Source organism: Crinia signifera, chromosome 9 (genome assembly GCF_055691185.1).
Source record: "Crinia signifera chromosome 9, ASM5569118v1, whole genome shotgun sequence".
Lineage (NCBI taxonomy): Eukaryota > Metazoa > Chordata > Amphibia > Anura > Myobatrachidae > Crinia > Crinia signifera.
Window position 1 is genome coordinate 97,375,918 of NC_139225.1, and position 16,525 is coordinate 97,392,442.

General features: G+C 41.5%; 1 protein-coding gene across 2 annotated transcripts in view; it reads right to left on the minus strand.

Annotated features, from left to right (window-relative positions):
• Nucleotides 1-6,554: 6,554 nt before the first annotated feature.
• Nucleotides 6,555-16,525, minus strand: part of PASD1 (PAS domain containing repressor 1) — a 159,583-nt gene continuing 149,612 nt past the window's right edge. Inside the window, exons 18-21 of one of the 2 annotated variants that reach the window (XM_083159433.1) lie at nt 14,481-14,675; nt 13,144-13,559; nt 10,339-10,546; nt 6,555-10,021 (exon numbers count right to left, since the gene is read on the minus strand). In XM_083159433.1, coding sequence (XP_083015559.1) covers nt 9,866-10,021; nt 10,339-10,546; nt 13,144-13,559; nt 14,481-14,675 — 975 coding nt within the window. In that variant the 3' untranslated portion in view covers nt 6,555-9,865. The remainder of the gene's footprint in view (nt 10,022-10,338; nt 10,547-13,143; nt 13,560-14,480; nt 14,676-16,525) is intronic. The other variant, XM_083159434.1, reaches the window with a different exon arrangement.

The window sequence follows — 16,525 nt, forward strand, 5'->3', positions numbered from 1 at the left end:
TTTCACATTATTGCATCCCACCCAATGTGTGCAAAGTGCTAAGATGCAGTGTAAGCAGATTTTTTCTCACACGAGCAGTGCTGTGCTTCATCTGACTAATTCCTTTTCTCACACCGAGCGGTGCTGTGCTTCATCTGACTAATTCCTGTTTAGTTAGAGTAGGCTTTATAGAGATGTGCATACACGTAATTATTCCAGTTGGTGGGTGGGTATTTTGCACCAAGTATATGGCAGGTGCAAGTACACTCACTGATATTGATGACAGATATTATTGGGACTGGGGGTGGTACACTTCCAAAGATGCAATCTATAACACATGCAATTATATACATGTCATTCAGTATAAGCAATGCGGGAGCAATTACAGATGTCTTGTGATTAACTCTGCATTAGTCCCATTTTGTTGATACGATTGGTCAAGGCTGTAACCTTGTGATTTGTACGCATCTACCATAATCTTTAGTGAATGTGCCTAATATTGTATAGGTCTCCCTTCTGCCGCCAAAACAGCTCTGGCCCTTATTCTGGTTGGTGCGGATATTCCCGCATTCTTACGGAGCGGTCCGCACGCCACGGTGTTCTGCCGCGTGCGGCCATCGTCCGTAGAAACGCCCACGGGTCCTCCGCATTCGGACGGACTCACTCTTTAAGAACAGGGCGTGTTTACGGACGACATACAAACCATGCGTGTGCGGGAGAAACACTCCGATTCTGCACGGTATTACAGAGTATTACAGAGTATGCTCGGGAATATCGCATCCGAATGGGAGCCAAGCGGTGCTACCGCACGTAAGCGGAGTATTTACGCCAAACAACCCACTATTATATATCTTCTGCAATACATCACATGACCCACTTATTCAATTACCTATCCTCATAAAAAACTTCTTATTTGGAATTGGAATCAATTATATGCCAATATATCCTTACAACCATGCCTAACACATGCATTGCACACATTAACCCTTACAGCAATTGAAGTGCAATGGTTTCAATTAAAGCACTGACAAGCGTCCTATTAGTGAGTAATGAGTAAAGGAGTCGATTCTATTGGGTTCAGGTGTTAATGCTTGTAGTCATTAGGCGTACGTTCGCCTACCGCATGAACGAGTGGTGTCCGCAAAGCAATAGTACACTTGTGGACACCGCACATTTCTTCCCTTTTTGATCGCGTGCATTCGGAGTGGTATCCGAATGTACGCCCCCCAACATAAGTGTACTCCCCCGTGTCCGCCCATGTTTCCGCCCCGTTTTGCCCACTTTGAAACTACGCCCATGTGTCATTCCGCATGACGCCCATAATACGCCCATATTTCCCGACTGATTGCGGGGAACAGTTTTGGACGGGATTTGGCCGAACAGGTACGGAGTCAAGGCGTGGCACATGCGCGTTGCGTTCTCCACGCATGCGCAGACGCCGTAAAGACGCGATCCGAAAGTATGCGGTAAAGTACGCGTCAATCAGAATAAGGGCCTCTGACCTACATGTATAGGACCTGTGTTTCCAGCACATTCCACAGATGCTCGATCATATTGAGATGTGAGGAATTTGGGTACCAAACCAGTCATGAACAATGTTTAGGTAGGTGGTACTTGAGAAAGTAGCATCCACATTAATGCCAGGACCCAATGTTTCCCAGCACACCATTGCCAGACCATCAAACATCTCAGCTGGCTCAGCTGGTAAATGATGCACATGAACCCGACCGTCCACATGATATAATTAAAATAGAATTCATCCAACCTGTCCACCTTCTTTCATTGCTCCATATTCCAGTTCAGACATTCATGTGACGAGTGGGTGCACTTTTGGAGGTGGACATGGGTCAGTTTGGGCACTCTGACTGGTCTGCAGCTATGCAACCTCACACTCAACAAGCTGCAATGCACTGTGTGTTCTGACATCGCTTTATCATAACATTCACTTTTTTATTAGTAATTTGCGCTACAGGACCTCTTCTGTGGGACAGTTTAGTCTTAGTCAGGACAGGTTAGTCTTCAATTACCATCAATGCATCAATGACCCTTGGACACCATGACTCTTTTGCCAGTTCACCCGTTGGTCCTCCGTGTACCACTTTTGGTAGGCCCTAAGCATTGCATCCTGAGGACACTCCACGACACCTGCTGTTTTGGAGATTCCTTGATCCATTCGCCTGGCTATTACAATCTGACCCTTGTAATGGGCATCTTTTGGCTCGCCCATTTTTCCTGCTTCCAACAAATCAAATTGAAAAACTGAATTTTCACTTGCTGTCTAACATTTCCCACATCTTCAAGTGCAATTGTAACAAATTATACTTTATCACTTATTGCTGATTGGTGGTGTTCTACTTTGAAGTCTGCCCTGCTACAAATGTAGTGTCTTATGTTTTACCAGTACTATAAATGAATCATTTAAAAGAACATAAATAACTTTATCCAAGTTCTGCCAAGTCTTAAAAGTAGTCTTTTATTATTTTTCAAAATATTATATGCACTATATTAAAGCTTTTCACGTTGCAACAGGCTCAACAAGAAAGCTTGTCCAAGACCAAAAAATAAATCTACCTGCCTGTCTTTGTAAGACACTTTTCATTACAAAATATCAATAGGAACATTTATAAACGCATCTCTATTTGACATCATATAAAATAAACTAATTTCAATATTTAACGCAAGATTTGTACATGAAACATTTACAATATTTACACTGCAATAATATAACAAAAAAAGTATTTACAAAAAAGTCAAAAGTGCAAGGCCGTATTAACCCTTTAAGTACCGTGTACCAATGTAAAAGGAACAAATAAAAAAAGGAACACATATAGTGGGGTTATGTAATAAACATTAAACAATATTTGTAAACATTAGCCTACAAAAGGACATTTTTGAAATTGTCCTATAGGTAACTACAAAATTGTCAGTTACTATATTATTGATTGCAATGGGCAATAACTCATTTTCACAAAATCAGAATATCAGAATATTTGTGGTTAACAATGTGTCAAGTGATCATTTAGAAAACCTAATTTAATTTTTTTCTATTGTTGATTCAAATTTTTGTGAAGTTTAAAAGAAGTGTCATCTGTAGAACCCAACCACTTCCGAATAAATAAAGTATGTGCAGTTGATGTACCTTTAAAAAAATTGTTTTTATTTCAAGAGCGAGAATTAAGACTTCTTTTTTTTTTATAGACCACTTTTTACAAATTCCACTTTTATAAAATACCTCTCAGAGGAATAATTATTATAACATATAACCCGCTTAAAAACATTAAGAAAGAAATTACAGAGGAAATCTCACACCCATGGCAGCGTAAATCTGAAGAAAACTTTGTATAAACATATTCTAAACCAAGTGAAAATTGGAAACCACAGGTTTCCTACATCTGTTCAAACAATTGATCAATCTCCTTAACGGAGATCTAGATAGGTTCTTGTGTACGCTCCAATAAATTGGCTACTGTAATGCTGGTCAGGGCCAGGTTGAGTAGATGGGAGCTGAACTGAAAATGCACAGTAATTCAATTCAATATTTTCTTTCATTAGTCTTTTATGGACCATACATCTAAAAGTGCCCACATACGTTACAATTAGCAGGTGCGATGAGATGCGCGCTCCCACGCATATCCCATTGCACAGCTCAAAAAAGTATGTACTGCAAATACTCTTTGTACTAGATTGCATTTGATTGCATCTCATTGCATTGCAAAATGGATGCGATGCGATCTAGTCCAAATGGCGGGCACCTTAAGGAGCGTTTTCCCAATTACAATCTGATTCTCCAATTGGCAGACTTATAATTGTGATAATGAGTGATTTTTGGAGGATCAGCAAAAATCACCATGTTAAAAATCCCAGACTCACTTATTCTGATAATTCTTGGTATAGAATTGTCGAATTGAGATTGTACAACATAATGGATTTTGCCAATCACCCAACCCAGTCGTTGGCAGAACAGGGAATTTCCTCAATCGATGCCTGATGGGCCTATTAACTTGGACTAGCCTTAATGAACTTAATTGCTAATTGGTTACTTTTTCACCTATGGTATGCTCATGCTTTATCTTGATTGTGTCTAGACCATGGGTCCTCAAACTGCGGCCCTCCAGATGTTGTGAAACTACAAATCCCAGCATGCCTTGCCACAGTTTTAACACTCCCTTATAGAAAAACTGTGGCAAGGCATGCTGGGATTTGTAGTTTCACAACATCTGGAGGGCCGCAGTTTGAGGACCCATGGTCTAGACTATCAGAATTGAAAAAAAATAACACCAAAAAATCTGAACTTAGGGCCTGATTCTGGTTCCATTAGTCGCCCTGCACGGGGGACCGATGGTAAGCCTCTGCACATGTGCAGGGCTTCTTTGCGGGCGGCTTCATGGGGGTGGTGTCAGCATTGGGGCATGGGAAGTGTGTTGATGGAAGGGGGCCCGCCCTGTCTTTGTCCCACTGCCTGTAAATATACTGTAAGTCAGTCTCCAATTACTTATAATTGCGAGGGCAGGTGAAATCAGTCGATGGTCACAACCTTCAAATGATTTCTCCTGCTGCGGGTATATGTAGGGGGGGATGAGTTTTTAAAGCACATCCCCTCACATGGTTAGGGGATGCAGAGGTGGGGGGGGGGAGCAGGGATTTGCCGAGGCTGCGCCACATCTGCTCAGTAAGCTGCGAGCTTTGCAGCTTACCGAGCAGATCAGAATCATGTCCAGAGTCTCGTTCACATATGTGCTCTGGAAATAAACAGCCCATGAAAAAAGAGTGCACACTTTAACAAATACAATCTATTGTATCAGTAGCACAAGAATACATTGTGCCATGTTCTCACATTTTAAATGCATTGTTAATATTTTAGATTTAAATGGTGCGAATGAGCGGACCATAAAAAGTCCAATCATACTATTTTTAGTGCACTTTTTAGGTTTGAGTGACTGAACAGTGCATAAACAAACAGGCGTGAACAAGCCGTGAGCAAAAGGTGGTACTGTATATTTCCTAGAGCGCGGGTTTACAGAAGGGGAAATGTTGCCCATAGTATCAGCCAATAAGATACTACTTTATGCAGCACCTTTTCTACTTCTATAAACCCACACTTTAGTAGATTTCACCCAGGTCTTTTTAGGGATTATATCATTAAAAGGAATCATTTGATAAACACACTGCATGTACGTTTCTAACTCAAGATACACTACTGTATTATATTTTAAACAAAAGGAAGGTATAGACCCTTGATGGCTAACTTTGACACTCCAGCTGTTGTTGAACTACACATCCCAGCATGCTCTGCATCAGATTTAGCATGGCCAAATAGCAAAACTGAAGCAGAGCATGCTATGATGTGTAGTTCAACAACAGCTGGAGTGTCAAGGTTAGCCATCAAGGGTATAGAGTAAAAAAAAAAAAAAAAAATTTGACCCATTCCACATACAGTACAGTATGTTTGCGTGACTGACCGGACATTAATCACTTGTCAAAACATATCTGTGGCACTCATATTGAGATTTCTATCACTGCATTTATTAAAAAACCACAGCGCAATACAGTTTTACTGAAATATAAATATAGTACAGTACCTCCTGGTTTTGCTATGGGGTTTCCCAAATATCCTTTCCAGTGACCATTGATCTAATGTGAAATTCCGTTAACTAATGGTGATTTTTACCTAATTATCTGTGATACAGTTCTGCACAAGCAAAAAACCTTAAAGTTGCTCTGTCACTTATATACATCAGAGCTAACAATCAGGGTAAATTTACTAAATCTTCTAAAAAATTCAAAGTGGTGATTGGTTCCCCATAGCAACCAATCAGATTTTTGCTATCCTTTCTCTATTGCATGCTAGAAATGACACACAGCACCTGATTGATTGGTTGCTGTGGGTAACCCCACCACTTTTCATTTTTTTTAAAAGCTTTAGTGAATCTATGCCTCTGACATCACATTCCAGCTATGTGAAGGGGAGAAGGAAAGACTAGGCTTGTCGTTATTGTGGTGCACCGTAAGGAGGTATTTTATATAAAATATAACTTTTATTCTGAATGAATGAATAAAAGTTATATTTTATATAAAATACCTCCTTACGGTGCACCACAATAACGACAAGCCTAGTCTTTCCTTCTCCCCTTGATGTATTCAAATTTCTTTTCAAAAGGTAGCACACCCTGCCAATATCACTGATTTAAGTGTAATAAATACTGGGGGCCTCTTCTGATATTTACATTATCAGTACCTAGTGCGACGAGCCCAACTTTGTCTTTTTGTGACATTCCAGCTATGATTTCTCTATCCATTTCTTACATCACTTGGGCATGAGGCATATACCTCATGCCTCAGTAATGTTACTATTTCCTGGGGACATTTTTGGTTACATACTCATAAGTGTTAATTCAGCCCATTAGTGTAGGGTTGCTGTACAGAGTATGGATCATTGGGTAGACAGCAGCATGGTCGACAAGCATTAGGTCAACATGCAGGAAGGTTGACATGGGTTAGGTCGACAGGGTCATTAGGTCAACACAATCATTAGGTCGACATGGGGAAGGTTGACAGTCAAAAGGTTGACATGGGGTTTTTCACGTTTTTTTGTCCCGAATTTCTACACAGTCGACATGGACACTTTATTCTCCCACCACGCCCTAGTAGATGGTAGGGCATGAAATACCGCTTGTTGGCACGTCGGCTAAAATAAACTTTGAAAAACCCCATATCGACCTTTTGACTGTCGACCTTCCCCATGTCGACCCAATGCTTGTGTTGACCTAATGACTCTGTCGATCTAATCCATGTTGACATACAGTCATGTCAACCTTCCTGCATGTCGACCTAATGATTGTCGACCATCCTGCTGTAGACTTAGTGCCCATATCCCGCTGTACATCCTGGGACTGTCTCCAAATCAGGGTCTGTGTCTGAGTTAAAGACAGTCTTCAAGAGGCCCAAATGTTCAGTTTCATGGGAAAGGCGGCTGGAGGAGTGGTCTGGTGCCAAGTCAGGAACTGTGGCTGGTTACCTTGATGATGCGGGGAGGAGGCAGCCACCTGGGGAAATGAGAGGTGGACACAGGAAAGAGACGCAGACTGAACGCTGACCACCATCTCACCCCCCAGGAGCCCCGCATAGTATTAAACTGATATTTTGTTTTTGGAGGTGACCCTCAGCGTGCCCCAGGTTTTATATTTTTTTTAATACAGCAACCCTACATTAGTGCAGGTGAAATGTCCAGTGGCGTAACAATAATACCCTCTATATCTTTCTATTTACAGAACAGACAGTGTTATTTTTACATTTTGATGGAGCTATTTATGTACATAAAATAAAAATTATTTGCCTCTAGTTTAATATAAGCAGCCTGTAATTAAATAGCTTAGTTTGCTGTATGAATAGACACGTCAGTTTTTCCTTTTTGTATATATTATTTATAAAATAATAATAGCCCACAGTGTTATCCCATAAGGGACATAAATATAGAAGATATAATAAAATAATATATCATTAGCACAACAGCCCTATCACTGAGACTGCTCGGTGGATTGCTCCTGCCAATACACATCGACCTGACACACACTTTTAGTAACAGTATCAAATAAAATCCTACCTGTAAAATTCAACAAGTACGAATTAAGGACAGCTGGGTTTAGGGAACATTCTGTGGTAATTGTCGAAGCAAACAAAACACCACTTTTTACCAACTGCATAAAACCAAATAAACTAGGCTAACATAGGGTTCAGTCAGACTTTTCATATGATGACATAATACAAATTTAACATAGTTTTCAACATTTAACACATTAAATAACATATGACAAAAAACATTCAAATAAATCTGCTCCACTGTATAAAATTATATCCATATAATATTTTACCATAAAGTGTATAGGTCACCTAAGGACCCTGGAGGCAGCCATTTTGTGGCCTACCAATTTAATAACTGGTGACATTGAAGCAGAGGCACTTCATTCTGCGGGTAAGCTTCTAGTACACATTACAAGCCATAGGTTCATTACTTGTGTATGTTTAAATTATAGTTCTGTTGTTTTATTGGACTAAATCTACTTGTGCAAAACATGTTATTATCAATATGACATTCAAGGTCATATGGAAATCCCCAAAACGCTCACACCCAGCTTTGGCATAAAGCCTAGTGGCAAATCTGACAGAAAGATGTTAATAAAGTTGTTTTCCTGGGACATCTCCACAATTATTATAATAATCTAAGAATCCAGTAGTGTGTATTTGAGAAATATGTATATCTGCTTACCACCTCTCAGTCCTGTTATTTTTTGTTACCAGGTTTTGCCTAAACTGTTCCAATGTTTAATTTGGGAATGTTGTGAAGTATATTTGTTTTTTTATACTACTTTAGCCCATAACTGGTTTTACTGGGTATAACCCAGTCTGACAGTGTAACCAGTGCTTGTATAGCCCTTATTCGGAATTTTGCGTCATTTCATGTAGATTTGAAATAGACAGATTGTCCGTAAAGAGTAATAATCCAAACGACCATGAAATCATTTGGTATTCTAGAGTAATCCCACCAACTAGCAAAGCTACTCATTTATATTCCTTTCTTTTGATACAAAACAATACAAGCTGGGTATTTACAAAATGTGAAAATGCCTCAGAAATAAATAACATAATATGTACAAGTGACATAAATGACTCGCTGCCACCATTTGCTGTTCATTAGCACAGTCGTTCTCACTATGGATATTTGTTATCTGAGACAGGAAGAGACAATAAACGGATCGGTCTGCACGTTGTGCCCAGATGTTCATCAGCGCTTACATCCCGATAGGCTGGCATAACAACCCCGAGCTGCCCATTCTACATTCCAAGAACAGTATCATATGTAATTCATTTATTCCATGCCTTTGCTTTGGTATGTAAGCACATAAGGAGCATGGTCAGTTATGTTTAATAACTTATCAGTAACGGCTGAACAGATGCTACAGTATCCCCTCTGTGCTAGAATGGGTATATAATGTAAGAAGGCATTTACTTGGAGAAAACAAAAATAAAAAAAAATACCTATGCAATAAATATATTAATATATTAAAATAATTCTGATTTCCTGCAATAACACAGATATGCTGCATGCCTGCTTATTGGTAAATGCAGGATGGTAGCATTCATCTGTATTATAATACTGGAAATCCCCATACAATCAGGCCATATAAAGAACATATATTCAACTACTGATGTCTGGCGTGGAAACCCACCCTACAGTATACAGCCAACCAGCACCAGGCTGGAGCATAGCCACACCTACAGTAGGTGCTCCTATAACACAGCTCTTGCTATTAGTACACTTTGGCATTAAACTCCTGTTTGACTTATGTGTAAAGGGAACCCTAGTTTAGGAGCCCCATCTATGCAATTCTGAAACAAAAGTAGGTCATAAAGAAATTGGCTATATTTATCTTATATGGTACATAAAAATAGTGCCTGAGGTTATTTTATCTGTATAAATATAGATGTTCAGTGACTGGTACACCGACTGGCATTATCTATATGGTACCCCCAAGTATACTTTGCTGGACATGGATATTCAGGAAATAGTCCATATTCACTTGTTCGGTAAGCTTTGGTAGTCCAAAGAAGAACCCCTGATATACACTTTGGTATATAGGTTTGTTTTACAGAACACAGAGTTTATCTTGGTTCTTGTAAAAGGCAGCTCGGAATCCATCATATTGGTTTGTTGCTTATGCCCTTGCATCATTCTCTTTCGCCCATCGTTGCTCACCCTGTCTACAGTAGACATTTAGCCCTTTATCACACTCTTCCGTGGGCAGGACCTGGCTCAGCCTTTGGGCTCCTTTCAGCCCTTTAGTTTCTGCTGCACAGCTATGGTTTCTAAGGTCCGATTCTCCTCGTTGTGTCATGGGAGCTGCATCTCTGGGAGATCAGATATATTTCCAGACTGACTCTGCTGCTGCGGATGCAGAAAATAGCCCATGGTTGTCTGCTGGGGAACGTGAGGCTGCTGGAACATGCGCTGGGACTGGTTAGTCTGCATTGATTCTGAAGTCTGCATCTGAAACACAAGGGACAACGTCAGCACAAGCATTTACTTACAAGAACACGTTCATACACATATACACTGACTGTACAGATATACAATAAATACAAAAAGGCACCTTGTATTGTGTGCCTGACGTGAAGGACTGAATATTCTCTGAACAGAGCTGTGTTTTATGTGTATGACATAAATAACTGGTAATAAATAAAGGTTGAGCTGTTTGTGGAGGGGATGAAGTCAATCTTGTAATCAACATTAAAATTGCCTTGCTGTAATAAAGTGGTGCTGTCATGGTTACATATGGCTTCCCATAAAGGCATAAAGTAAGTTACCTGGAGGTAGAGATGCTGAGGCTGGACTGTTTGCTGCTGCAGGTGGTGTAGATGGACCGCAGTGTGGGTCTGCTGTGGAGTAAAACTAGTCTGAGGGATCATTACTGAGGGGGTATACGCTGGGGCTGGAGGAGCAGCAATCACTGCGCTACATGTGATTGGTTGTAATTGCAATGAGGGAGGGCCCATTTGCTGATCCTGGACAAACCTGGCAAAGAAATAAAAAATATAAATATGACAAAAACACATGTAGAGAGGTAATAAAATATGCTTACAGGACATAAATTATACATGACTTGGCAGTATATACATATTTTGAAGGCCCCAGAGCAGTGGTGGACAAACCTGTCCTCAATATCTACCACAGTTCATGTTTTTCTGGCAACCTGTGGATCTATAGTAGGAATGATGCAGCATGTTTGAAAATGTGACAGTTAGTAATGACTACAGCTGTGCACCAGCTAGGTGGTCTGGAAAACTTGGACCATTAGTAGATCTTAAGGAGCAGTTTGGCCACCCCTGATCTATAAGCTGCAATTTCATAGAATTTGGTTTAGCCCATAGAATTGCCTTACAGCCAGTTAGTGCATTAGTGCAGTGGTTCCCAACCCTGGTCCTCAAGTACCCCCAAAAGTGCACGTTTTCCAGGTCACCCAGCAGGTGCACTCATTATTCAGGCACATTTGAAAAGATCCACAGGTGGAGCTAATTATAGCACTTGTGATTCTGTGTGGAGACCTGCAAAACATGCACTGTTGGGGGTACTTGAGGACCAGGGTTGGGAACCACTGCATTAATGAAACAGTTACTGTGTCACCAGTGGGTGTACTGTAGGTGGCGGGTTTAAATTTCCAGTCATCATTGTTTTTAGCTTAAAATGTGCGGTATCCACAGTTCTATGTCAGCTGGCATGGCGTGTTGAAATCAATCATGTAGCCCACAGGGTTTCAAAGTCAGACCTGGTGCAGTGCATGTTTTGCAGGTCTCCTCACAGAATCAAGTAAAATAATTTGCTCCACCTGTGGATCTTTTAAAATGTGTCAGTCAGTAATGAATGCACCTGCCGGGTGACCTGGAAAACTGTGTGGGGTCCTGAGGACCGAGTTTGAGAACAACTAATGTAAACCATTGGTTCTCAAACACAGTCATACAGGCCATGTTTTCCATATCACCAGCAAGTGCACAGGTGTGTAATCATTATTCACTTACATATTTGGAAATTTTCACTTGGGTTTCGATGAGGAGACCTTGAAAACATGCTCTGTTAGGGGTCCTGAGTCCATATAATATAAACTACTGTAAATATAGCCACATCTATAAAATATGTCTACAGTATAATTTACAAATAGTTATAAATTATACCTATATAAATAACATAATGTATTATACTACTTTTAAAAATACAGTAGCTCAAAGATTAATGTAAATATACTCATGAGAGAACATGTAGAAATGTTTATGTAAGCCTAGTATATGATCCTAAGCAACTTCGCTCTGCAGCTCTGAGCGGTCAGCACATACTTGCCGTCTTTTGAAGGCTCCCTTTTATAAGATTACTGATAGGAAGATCCAATGAAAAGTTCAGGGTGCGCAGGGAAACACTATTACCGCCCCAACCCACTTGCAGAGAATGTGCATGTTACATGGGGCCTGATTCAGACCTGACAGCTGGGCCACGAACATAGGTGTGCGCAGCACATTTTATTAGGGGGTGCACCATCAAAGGGGTGTGTCTAGCGCCACCTATTTGGTGTGTCTAACACCACCTATTGGGCGTTTCTAACACATCCAATCAGGTGTGTCTGCCATCACCTATTGGCACTCACTACAATATAAAATGTCTCTCAGCCACACCATAATCTCCGACCTATTTCAGTTTCAATCTTCTAATTACTCTGTGTAACAGTACATGCAAATAAAGTTACAAACATGTATGGATGACGCAGGTATGTAGTGATATGACAATGGTCTAGTACAAGTAACAATGCAAACACACATAATTGATTGTTGGGCGCTTCTTTTAATAGAATACAGTTCTAAAAATCAAAAGTCTTTGGTAAAAGGTATTGCTAGCAGCAGGGAGGTGTTCATAAAGGTGGGCACAGCATTAGGGGGCACACCTATGGCTGCGAATCATCGGAGCCCAGCAGTCAGGTACAGTAAATGTTGCCCTGCCAAAGTGGCTCCCTACCCCTGTGCACGGCTGTGAATACATTTGCAGCCATGCATGCACAAGGGGAATACCAATCAAAATCACTCACCATCTAATGGTTTTTCCCCTGTTCGCAGCTGCTAGTCTAGACTTACTTGGTGCAGCAATGGCCATGGGGAGAAGGAGGCCGCTGCTGATGTCAGCGGCCCTCCCGTTCAATAGCTGGGCAACACCTGCGTTTTCCAGGGCACTTACAGAAAACGCAGGCATGCCACCTCCAAATGCCCAGCGACTGTGGCTTAACTTGTGAACCGCCAGCAATGGCTTTGTTCGCAGACGGCTCGCTCATGTGCACTGTGGACTGTGTGCATACGCGGACGTCTGATAATCGCCAAGGTTGGACCAGGCCCATGATGCCAATCACTGAGTTTCCTGCACACTTAGGACTCACAGATTCTAGATGTCCCATGAAATGTCTGTGACTTGTGCAAATGCTATAAACAGTAAGAAATGTGTGCCTACTGTAAATCACATTTTCTATTATTTAGACAAGCACTGACTCCGGCGAGTGCTGGCATCTCATTCATGTACATGGTTTAGTAGTGTTCCCATTAAGTTATGTAACTGCATTGAGCATAATATTCCATTTCTACCTCAAATGCCTTTCTTGTGAGTATTCAGGTGGCTGTCCTCTGTCCACATTGTCTGCTGGAATCCGTGAAGAAGCAGCAACAGTAGAAGGGTGAGTTTGTGAGAACATCATAGTGTTGCTGTATAGGGGCATCACAATGTTACCATGAGTCTGTAAGGACAGAGCTGAGTGCTGTGCCTGATTTCCTCTCATTATCCTCTGATGCCGCTGTAACTGTTGCTGCTGCTGTTGCTGCTGTTTCTGCAGCTGCTGCTGCTGATGTTGCTGTTGTTTCTGCAACTGTTGCTGTTTCTGCAAATGTTGCTGGTGATGTTGCTGCTGCTGTTGTAGCTGGTGCTGCAGTTGCTGCTGGTGCTGTAATAGTTGCTGCTGGACTCGGTGCTGCTGAACCTGAGGGTGCTGCTGGTGTGTTGCGTTCTTTTTGTATTCATGCAAAATATAAACAAATATTAAATATAAAAATGGTAATATTTAAAACCATACAAATACATAGGTTTAGATATAGGCGTGCATTATAAATGTCATTGACGTGTCATTTAGGCTGTCATTCATACAGAACTACAATAACATACAGTATGCACCATTCATATAATTCATAATGTTCACAATGTTTTGTGTTCTAAAATCTAAAGCTCTAACAAATAACATTTTACAACCTTAGTATCTGATCTCAGAAACTAGGGTCATTTTAGGTAATTATGTAAGTTTCCTGTCTGCTTAAAATTGGATGATATTAAAATGTATTTAAATGCTCCCTTTCCCTCCACATTGATATGTTTTGTGGCCCATTTTCAGTTGTATACTGGCAGAATGGGGGGGGGGGGGGGGGGGGGGGGTGGGTGGGAGGCGGGGGGGTTTGGCGCTTTTGGGTTTCAGCGACCCCGGGGATGCACTAATTCACGCCGCAGTGAATGTGTCTGTCATTACACTGATTAAGCTGCTATTGTGGATGAGTTTGGGCATATACAGGATATATGCTTACCCATTAAATGTGAACACCCTTTAGGATAGATACAAGTCAAATATACTATTAAGAAGTGATTAGAGAAATGCAGGGGTTTTACTTGTATATTAATCTACACCCCAACACCTGTCCTTTAAGATATTTGTGGGTTCCTTGACAAGTCATAATAGGTTACTTGAAACCCAAAGCAATGCAATTACAGAGATGAGATTGCTCTCATAGTGGACTGCTGTGAAACGCGTCATCATGATCCTACCACTGACCATCTATTGTCCCCTGGCAACTATATTGGTCACTATAATTGTAATTGCTGCTGTTTAAGTAAAACATGGGGTAATAAAATATTATGGACTCTGTTGTAACTGCTTAGTTACCTGATTGGATGTCACATACTGGTGACTTGAGGATATTTGAGATCCACAAAAACGTTTGGAACTCATGATGGGTTGAGACTTCTTTCCCATTGCCAGCCCTTGCCTGGCCACTACACCCTGCTGGCGGGACACCCTCCTCGGGTCCGGATGCTGCACATTATTTAATCCCAGAGGGATCGGCTGCTGCATCAGCATCTTTACAGGAGACACAACAAAATATGGTGTGAGATCTTCGGATTACTTTCATGGAAAGAAGTAGGCCTAACAAGTGTGGGTCAACCTCTGCTTGCCCTTTCTGTGACACCCTGCTCTTATACACCCAACAGAAGTTATTTAACTATCCAATGATGTTGGACTATCCTCCACTTTGATAAACTCATACTGTCTATTTTCCCCAATAGAATGTAACTTATGACATGTACTACCTACATTTATAATAAATACATGTTCACTAAAAGAAAGCAAGTACGGTATATCCAGGCACTTTCCCACACAAGCGGTGTCCATTGTCATACACACACACATACACACACACACACACACACAGTACATACTGCGATCATCTTATCTATTTGGCTCACTAACTCCTATCACCCTTAGGTGGTAAGCACATTAGCTTAGGAGTATGCTGTGTATATGAGAGTAAAATATCATACACAGCTCATGTAAATAAAGGACCGTCTGGTCCTTGTACTTATTGCAGTTATTCAGTTATATATGTTATTTTATTTTTAGACATATTAATGTGTCCTTAAAATGTATATACTACTCTACAGTACCATAACAATGTCCAATTTACCCTTAATTCTATATAAAAAGGGCTAATGCTACTCCTCACCTCCATGGGGGAAATTAATGTGTTTTGCACTCCTGATGGCCACTAGATGGTGCCCGACATAGCAAGTTAAGTGTTGCTCCATTCGGGCATGCATAGCTGCTGATATGACTGTTATGTTGTTATGTAATTTTGACTGGCTGGTAACTAGCAGGAATATATCTGAGCAGTATTTCCAAGGGTCTGGACATAACAGTGTTTTGAATTTGTGTTTTTTAAATAATTTTTTTACTTAGACTTTTTCTACTTGTTTATCTGGTTTTGATTATTCTCATCACAAAAAAGATTAACAGGAGCAGCAAAAATTTGAAAAAAATGTTGAAAAAAAAGATCAAAATAAATACAAAATACCCCATGGTGTAACTACAGAGGGTGCAGGGAATGCAGCTGTTATGGGGCCCAGGGGCTTTGGGGGGCCCGAAGGACCAGGTGGCTATCCCCTGCCCCCTCTTGATTCCAAGGGTTTTTGTTTAAATAGTACAGCCTGTGCCGCTGGCAGTGGCTGCGCCGGTGTCTTGTGTCTCCATTTACTCAGTTGTGTGAGCCAGAGACCAGGCGCTGGTCAAAGACCAGGTTCTCTAGGGCGCGGCACAATTGCCTGTGCCGCACACTGGAGACTGGAAAGCCGGTGCATATAATGACCTGCCACATGGTGAAATACCCGGCGCCGCTGCCATGGACACCCCGGTGCTGCCGCTGCCCTAGAGAACATATCACTGCTGCTGCCCTGGAGATCCCGGCAGCACCACTGCCCTGGGAGACCTTATTGCTGCCACTGCCCTGGAGACTCATCGCTGCCCTGGAAAACCTGCCAGTGAATAGGAGACCCGGCAGTGACTACTGGTGAGTGGGAGACCTGATGTGAGTGGGATTATGATTATCTCACTCAACCTCTGTTTCACCCATCTCCCCTCTTTTCTCTTCACCCCGTTTCTCATCCCCCCTCTCATCTCTTCCCCTCCCCCATCTCTTTAATATCTTTTTCTCTCGCCCTGTCTCTTTCATCTCCCCTCCGCCCTCTCTTGCTTTCTCTCTCCACCCTCTCTCCCTGTCTCTCCCTCACACCCTCTCTCACTCTGTCTCTTCCTCTCACCCTCTCTAGCACCCTGTCTTGCCATCACACCCTCTCACACACTGTCTCTCCATCACACCCTCTCTCACTCCCTGTCTCTCCCTCACACCCTTTTTTACTCCATGTCTCTTCCTCACA